This window comes from Peromyscus leucopus, chromosome 22 (genome assembly GCF_004664715.2).
Source record: "Peromyscus leucopus breed LL Stock chromosome 22, UCI_PerLeu_2.1, whole genome shotgun sequence".
NCBI lineage: Eukaryota > Metazoa > Chordata > Mammalia > Rodentia > Cricetidae > Peromyscus > Peromyscus leucopus.
In genome coordinates this window covers 9,532,454-9,541,379 of record NC_051081.1, presented here as the reverse complement: position 1 = coordinate 9,541,379, position 8,926 = coordinate 9,532,454, and the positions used below count along the sequence as shown (strand labels likewise).

General features: G+C 42.1%; 1 protein-coding gene across 1 annotated transcript in view; it reads right to left on the bottom strand.

Moving 5' to 3' along the window:
* Positions 1 to 3,387: 3,387 nt before the first annotated feature.
* LOC114688745 (vomeronasal type-2 receptor 116-like) overlaps positions 3,388 to 8,926 on the bottom strand; it is a 58,220-nt gene continuing 52,681 nt past the window's right edge. Inside the window, exons 7-8 of the mRNA XM_037198001.1 lie at positions 5,705 to 5,841; positions 3,388 to 3,614 (exon numbers count right to left, since the gene is read on the bottom strand). Of these exons, the coding sequence (XP_037053896.1) occupies positions 3,388 to 3,614; positions 5,705 to 5,841 (364 nt within the window). The remainder of the gene's footprint in view (positions 3,615 to 5,704; positions 5,842 to 8,926) is intronic.

The window sequence follows — 8,926 nt, the reverse complement described above, 5'->3', positions numbered from 1 at the left end:
TTAGCAAGAAAATTAAAATGATTCTATTAAGAGTTAAAGTTGTAAGACTGAGATAATTGTTAACTATATATAGCACCATTTATGTTAATTCAAATGGTTCTGTTAAGAGTTTGCTTTGAGTTGTAAGAGAGGGAGAATTGTGACTATGTATAGCAATATTTATATAAACCTGTTAATGGTAATGATGAAGCTAAGGGATTCTTTAAGTTTGCAATTGCATTAAGTTTTTGGTTTAGAAAGGGCTTGATGCAGCTAAGACTGCTGTAGTCACCTTGGACCTAATCCAAAAAAGAAAAAGCCATCTTTATCATCCTCTACTCCCATACTGGGAGATGTAACAGCTATGGAGATTTCTGTGAACTCTTTTTTTGTTTTGTTTTGTTTTTTGTTTTTTGAGACAGGGTTTCTCTGTGTAGCTTTGCGCCTTTTCCTGGGACTCACTTGGTAGCCCAGGCTGGTTCTGTGAACTCTTAACGAGTTATTTTTTATATATTAAGGAAGGGGGACCCGTGGGAGCCCATTTTCAGGTTCCTCATGGCTTTACCCAGCAGGTCCACATAGAGAGGATGATTAGGACCACAGGCCTGAATGCCCATTCAGGCCTGAGATGATCTGCACTTGGCTGTGCTGGGGGGAGGTCTTTTATTCCACCCCTTGGCATCTCTATAAATACCCTGGGACAGAGACAGTCAGGGCTCATTGGAATAAGTTCCAGGCCCTCTCGAGGCTATCCTTTATTTTCTATCTGTTTATCTCCACAGTCTAAATCCTTCTATATAATATTTCCTGCTGCTCACACTCATGAAAACTCTGGGCAACTGTGGGGTTGGTGGGTAAACACCCTGCACTAACAGACTAGACCTAAAACTAAAATTAATCAAAAGAGATGGGGAAGGACATTTCATATTCATCACAGGAAAATTCCTTCAAGATGAAGTCTCAGTTCTGAACCACTATGCCCCAAATAAAAGGACACCCACATTTGTAAAAAAAAAAAAAATACTATAGCATAAATCACATATTAATAGTGGGAGATTTTCACACCACACTCTTACCAGTTGACAGGTCTGCCAACCGAAACTAAAAAGAGAAATGAGGGAACTAACAGGTGTTATGACCCAAACACAAAAGAATATACCATCTTCTCAGCACCTCATACAGCCTTCTCTAAAATTGACCACATACTCATTCACAAAGCAAATCTTAACAGATACAAAAAATTTGGAATAACCCCATGTATCTTATTAGATCACCATGGATTAAAGTTAAAATTCAACAACACCACAAATTGAAGAAAACCTACAAACTCATGGAAACTGAACAACACTCAACAGAATTATCACTGGGTCAAGGAAGAAACAAAGGAGGGAATTAAGGATGTCTTAGAATTCAACGAAAATGAAACCACAACATACCCAAACTTATGGGGCACTATGAAAGCAGTGCTAAGAAGAAAGTTCAGAGCACTAAATGCCTACATAAAGAAGTTGGAGAAATCTCACACTAGCGATTTAACACATACCTGAAAGCTCTAGAATAAAAAGCAGCCAACTCACCCAGGAGGAGTAGAAGATAGGAAATAATCAAATTGAGGGCTAAAACCAATAAAATAGAAACAAAAAGAACAATACAAAGAACCAATGAAACAAAGAGTTGGTTCTCTGAGAAAAAATAAGATTGAAAGACCCTTGCACAAACTAACCAAAAGACACAGAGAGAGAATATCCAAATTAACAAAATCAGAAATGAACAGGGGGACATAACATACTAAGAGGAAATCCAGACAATCATCAGGTCATACTTCAAGAACCTGTACTCCACTAAATTGGAAAATCTAACAGAAATGGACAATTTTCTGAATAGGTATTACATATTGAGGCAGATAAGCCCGAAAGAACTGGGCCATTTCTTAAGCTAACAAAGAGCTTCTGACATGCACAGTAGGATCCTGACCCAGAGGACCCTGAAACCAGATCTTTAAGATGACCACTGCTGACATATGACCCACAGCCAACCACCAAACACCATAGCAGCTGGAAGCAGAGCCCATCAAAAAGTAAGCACATAAATACCTCAGTACTTTGTAATAAACCAGATTGCTTATGACCTTCCAGAGCCTGTATCATTTTGTTCTGTGTCTGCATCTATTCACCCCCTTCCCCTGGGATCAGATACAGTGGCGCCCCAGCTGCAGAGCAAGCAACATTCTGGCGCCAACATGAACAATATGGACCCATTCCTAGAGCTTGCTTTATGGGTCCTCTTTAACTTCCTTTTTTGGACATTCTTTATTTTTTGCTGGCCAGCTTGCTGTCCTGATTCCAATTATGACTCTGTTGTGATACACCCCTACAGCTGATTCTCCATGAATAGACCCCTCCTTCTCATTTGTTTGTTCTTCTTCCTTAACTGGTGAGTGTTGGGGTCTCCTTCCCTCCCCCCCCTTCATTGCCTCCCTTCACCATCTTTAGGTTACATACTATTTATTTTCAATTCATCCCAGCATTTCCATATAAGGGCTGGCCACCGGAGAAACAGAATCAAGAACTGACTTCTCGAATGGTCTTTTCCGTTCATAGACACTGTGTGGGGAAACCCCTCACAAAGCATTTACACTAGGTACCACAAACACAAGCCTTCTCTTTCATATCTGGCCCAAGACTTCATGAGGGACCCTCCATGGCTCTGAACCAACTGAAGTTTCTTGCCTGGGGCTACTCTCCAGGAGAAACTGAAGGGCTCTCTTCCCACTGGAGGAACCCTGACAGCCCCTTTGGGGTGTAGTCGAAGGCTATTAGTCTATTATTCCATCCTTGAATCCGGTTATATGATCATCAGTTGAAAGCCGTTAAGGGCGGTGACCATTATCTAAAATTCTCGGAGAGGTGTTCTGGCTACTCCCTGCAGGAATCTCCTGCTCCCTCCCCCTGGGAGGAGTGGGAATGCTCCTCTCATGGTATGCCAGTTCTTTTAGTTCTGTTGTTCATCTGTCTGTCCTCTCCCACATTTCTAGCCCATCCTCATCCTGCCTTTGTCCTGCCAGGCTTTGTCCCCATGCAGGTCTGTCCTGGACCCATAGCCCTTGAGCGCAGGGAGCTGCTTCAGCTGACTGCTTGTGGTCCCACCCAGCAGCAGCATCCCTCCTTGTCCCTGGTGCCCTCAGTGAGCACAGGAAGAGGCTTTCACTGGCTGTCCCGGCTGCCTGCCTAAGGCTCTTCCTTGCAGCAGTGCCCCAACCTGTCCTGGCTGTCCCCAGCGAGTGCAGGGAGAAGCTTTTGCCCAGCCAGGGCTTTGCTTGCCAGCCTGTCTTTGCTGCAGTGAGTGAGTGCAAGGTATCTGCATAGTGGCATGGCTGTGCCCTGAGCTACCAGAAGCCCTGCTCCTGGCTTAGGCTGCCCTGGCGGTATACACAGCAACTACCTCATCCGTGGCAACTTGTCCTGGCACCACATGGCTACCCAGCCCTTGGCGGCTTGCCTGGGCCCTGTGCAGCTGCCCCACCCACGGTGGCTTGCCCAGGCAAGGCACAGCTGCTGTGGTGAGCCACAGTGGCTGTCTGGGTATTTGCACGGTGGTGGGGCCACACACCTCGATCAGGGAGCCAGAGCCACGACCTGAGTGCCCCAGAGAAAAAAAGACTCAGGCGATAGCTGAGGCGGGTGGCAAGGGCCAGGCATAACAAAGGCAGCAGAAGTGTGCTGTCCCACCTTGCCCATCAGGCAGCGGCTCACAAGCACTGTCCTATGCCTACTCATTTTGAGATAAGCCTGCCTCTAAGGCCAAACCAAATGCAGGACAACCTGGCCTCTCCCTCCTCCCCCCAGATAAGCTGTTCCCCCCCTGCTGAGAGGGCGTGTCCACCTGAACCCCAAGGGCTTTCTTCTACCCACCAGTCCTGAGGTGGAGAGGAGGATCCCCTGAACCTTGAGCACTTTCTCCCCCCACCTGGTTGTGGGGGCAGAAGACTCATCCTCCTAAAATCTGAGTACTCTCTTGTGCCCATCTGGTCTATGGGCAGGAGAGAAGACGTGTCCCTTCTGTCTGGTCTCCAGGCATCAGGTGGCTGTGGCTGCAGCTGCAATCACTAAGGGGTTTTTTGGCCCCAAGCTTCTACAGAGTTTCATGCCCTGTCTCAGAAGCACACAGACCCATTCAGTGGCTGCAGTTCTGATCAGAAAAGGGCTACAGCTTTTAACTCCTGATGACAGCTTTCTCAAGTATCTCCAGGAGAGTATAATTTTACCCTCTCTTTAACAATGGGTAATTTCCCTGTTACTGCAAAAGAACCTCAGATATTAGCACTTAAAGCTCTCCTACAGACCAGGGATATTCATACCAATTATGCAAACCTAGCTAGCTTCTGGGCTGAAGCCTCTGCCATAGCACCCTGGAATATCTCCTGGTAATATCTGGGACCCAGCCCTTTGGATGCATATCTTATTCCTACCAAAACAAAAAACAAAACAAAAAAAAACCCAGAAGTTCAGGAAGGTAAATCTTCTCATGCATCATTTATTCCTATTTTATTAGGTATTATAGCTTGTATAAAAGAAGGTACCATGGATGATGTTAAAGCTTTTAATGACCACTGTAAAACACAAAAGATGGATACCCTCTCACTTGACTTCCCACCTCCAGATGTAGATCCAGATTCTGAGGATGCGGACAACCCATTAAACAAACCTCCTATACAATCCTCTCCTGCCTCACCTACCAAAGAGGAAAGTCTTTGTCCTTGGTCAGACCTACCTTCATCCTCATGCCCTGAAGAGAATCACTGTGATTCCCTTAAGGCAAAACCAACCTCAGTAACTAAGGCCTGCCCCACTCCAGTACCTGAGCCCCTCATGCAAGCTCCAACAATAAAGTATCAATCTACTAATCCATTAGCCTTTCCAGTTAATTTAGGATCTAATGCTGCCACCCAGCCCTGGGTACCCACCCCTCTATGGATCTATGTTTGATTCATAAAGCCACGAATGAATCAGATCCTGACTTGACATATTTTGAACAGGTGCTATGACAATGGACAATACATTTACAAAACTATTATGATTGGTTGCAATTTAATGTATTAGACCCCACAGTTTTTCTTAATTGGCTGAGTGCTTATGAACAAGCTGAAACACAGGCATGCCTAAATAGTCAATATAATATTGCTATATCCCTAGACATACTGACTGGCAGGGGCCAATATGCTAGTCCCATGACCCAAGCCCAAATTGACCTGAATGCCCATTTTCAGCAAGTCTCTCACCTTGCATTTAAATCTTTGAAATCCTGTACTCCTCGGGAACCAACTGCATACTTTTGTAATCTAATACAGCAGCCATGGGGAATGTTTACTGACTTAGCCTGCGTCAATAAGGCAGTGGAGAAATGGGTCAATCCTGGCCCAACCAGGGAAATGATCTTTAAGCAATTAACATGGGGAGGGCTTAATTCTTCTACCCACAATGCAATTGCAGATGTGTGTAATGAGAACATCCATAAATGGGTGATCACTACTCATGATCTGGACCCTCAGGCAGGACCCATAGCTGCCCTTACAGCCTCCCTCAATGCACTATTAGCTTCCAAAGATAATGATTGTGAGAAGTCCTCCCCCTACCCACCTGACCATTCTTTCTGGGGCTGTGGCCAGTCAGGTCACTTTCATAATGACTGTCCCAAAGCTAAACCCAAAATTAAATGCCCCAAATACCAAAAAGGCTTTCATTGGGCACATGATTGTAGGAACTCTTCACAAGTTCCAGAATAAAAAGAGACTTTGGAATAACAGCAGCTATAATGGCCACTATTCTGCTTGCTGTGTCAGGTGGCACAGCAGCCACAGCTTCCCTGGTTCAAATGGGAGTCACTGCTTCAACACTTAATAAGGCCATAGAAGAATCAGCCTGAGCATTAAGCACTCAACAGCTGATTAATTTCCATTTCCAGTCAGCTATACTCAATTTACAGCAACAACTAGATTTATTGGATGAAGAAATTCAGACATTAAGATGGCTGGTAAGAGGAAACTATGATTCCCAATTTTCCTCCTTTTGTTTAACCCCTTACTCAGTCTCAAATATAACAAAAGCCAGGAGTCAAATAAGGGATTACATTGGGATCGTGGAGCAAAAAGTTCTTAAACCTTTCAGTACAACTCTCTAATAAAATCTTAAGCCTGAACTCCGTACATGTGAAACCACTGGAGGTACCTACAACATTCTTTCACAAATTTGAGATGATATAAAATCAATTATAGACCCTTCAAAAATTATAGCATGAGAAATGATAGGGGGAATGATAATCTTAATAATTCTGTTGCTTAAGTTCATGTTTCCTGGCAGTGCTGCATCAATATAATGACCCTGAAACTGCTAATGGCTCTGGTACACCCCAATCATTGCCCCCCATAAGGAAGTAATAAGAGCTTGGCTCACGGAAATTCGTGATGCCTCTGTCTGATGCATCTGTCTAATGCTCTTGCACCCTAGGCGCTTTCCAGGGGAACCACCCTCTGAGGGCTGGTAGCCAGAGACAGGTAAGAGCCTGTTAGGCAGGTCAACCTAAGACAGACACAGTCACCATGTTGGGGGACCTCTGAGGTGGGGATAACAGGACTAGAGCAAAGAACTCTAATTCCCACTAGTGGCCACAAAATAAAATAAAAAGGGTGATATGAGGTGGATAAGGCCAAAAGCACTGGGCCATGCCTTAAGTTAACAAAGAGCTCTGTCATGCACAGTAGTATCTTGACCTAGAGGACCCTGAAACTGGACCCTTAAGAGGGCCACTGCTGACATATGACCCAGAGCCAACCAGGAAACACCATGGCAGCTGGAAGCAGAGCCTGCCAAAAAGTACACACATAAATACCTCAGTCCTTTGTTTAATAAATGAGATTGCTTATAACCTCCCAGAGCCTGTGTCATCTGGTTCTGCATCTATTCACCCCCTGCCCCTGGGATCAGATATAGTGTGACCCCAGCTCAAATCAAGCAACAATATTGCAAAATTAAATCAAGACCAGATAAACAATTTAAATAAACCTATAAACTCTAAGGAAATAGAAGCAGTCATCAAAAGTACCCCCCCCCAGAAAAAAACCCAAAAAACAAAACAAACCAAACAAACAAACAAAACAGGACCAGAAGGTTTCAGCACAGAATTCTAGCAGAATTTCAAGGAAGAGCTAATACCAATTCTCGTCAAATTGTTTCACACAATAGAAACAGAAGGAACATTGCCAAATTCTTTTTACAAGGCTACAGTTACCCTAATTACCTAAACCATATAGAGACACAAATAAGAAAAAGAATAAACAAAAATTTACCAGTCTTCCTTATGAACCATGATGCAAAAATACTCAATATATATATTACAATAGCAAACAGAATCCAAGAACACATCAAAATATTAACCATGATCAAATAGGCTTCATCCCAAAGATGAAGGGATGGTTCAATATGCAAAAATTTGTCAATGTAATACACAATATAAACAAACTGGAAAAAAAACCCATGATCTTCTCATTAGATGCTGAAAAATCCTTTGACAAATTCCAATAACCCTTTATGATAAAGGTCTTGGAGAGATCAGGATACAAGAAACATACCTAAAAATAGTAAAGACAATATACAGCAAGCCAACAGCCAACATCAAACTAAATAGAGGGAAATTCAATGCAATTCCACTAAAATTAGGAATAAGACAAGGCTGTCCACTCTCCATATATATTCATAGTACTCAAAGTTCTAGCTAGAGCAATAAGACAATAAATGGAGATCAAGGGAATACAAATTGGAAAGGGAGAAGTCAAACTTGTGCTATTTGCAGATGATAGGGTAGTATACATAAGTGACCCCAAAAATTCTACCAGGGAACTCCTAGAGCTGATAAATACCTTCAGTAATGTGACAAGATACAAGACTAACTCAAAAAAATCAGTAGCCCTCCTATATACAAATAATATAAAGGTTGAGAAAGAAATCAGAGAAATATAACCCTTCACAATAGCCATAAATAAGATAAAATATTTTGGAGGTAACTCTAACCAAACAAGTGAAAGACCTGTATAACAAGAACTTTAAGTCTTTGAAGAAAGAAAATTAAGGAGATATCAGAAAATGGAAAGATCTCCCATGCTCCTGAATAGGTAGGATCAACATAGTAAAAATGGCAAATGTGCCAAAAGCAATCTATAGATTAAAGGCAATCCCTATCAAAATCACAACACAATTCTTCACAGAACTCGAAAGAACAATACTAAACTTCACTACTTCAGGATGTAACCCAAATGGTACTCAGAGATATGAAATCTGACAGATGGATGTGTTTCATTTGAGCATCTGCATATTTCACTGCTCAGAGATGTGGTAATGGTTCCTAAAATTAGTACTTTAAAGTTTTCAAAGAATGACTTTACCTGTCATCCATCCTGTTTTGTCTTCTTGTACACGTAGACACATATCCCACTGCTCAAAATGTATAAAATATTGTTTTCATTTTGGTGGCCACTATTCAATTTATGTAACATAACACAATCCCTGGCATATAGTAGATGACATTATTCTTGAATATACAATTTAATTTCTTGGTTATAAATATAATGAGGAGATGTATTTTTCAACTAAATAATAATAAAAATTATATTACTGTTTGAAATAAAAAAAAAACCAAAATACCAAATAATCCAATTAAAATGGGGAACAGATCTAAACAGAGAATTCTCAACAGAATTCAAATGGTCAAAAGACATTCAAGGAATTGCTCAACATCCTCAGCCACCTGGGAAATTCCATCCTATGCCTGTTAGAATGTCTTAGATGAAAAACACTGATGACAGCTGTGGTGGTATTTTATTTGTATACCCCAATAAAGCTTATCTGAGAATCAAAGGAAAAAGCCAGACACTATTTTAAAACCAGAAGTCAGGCAG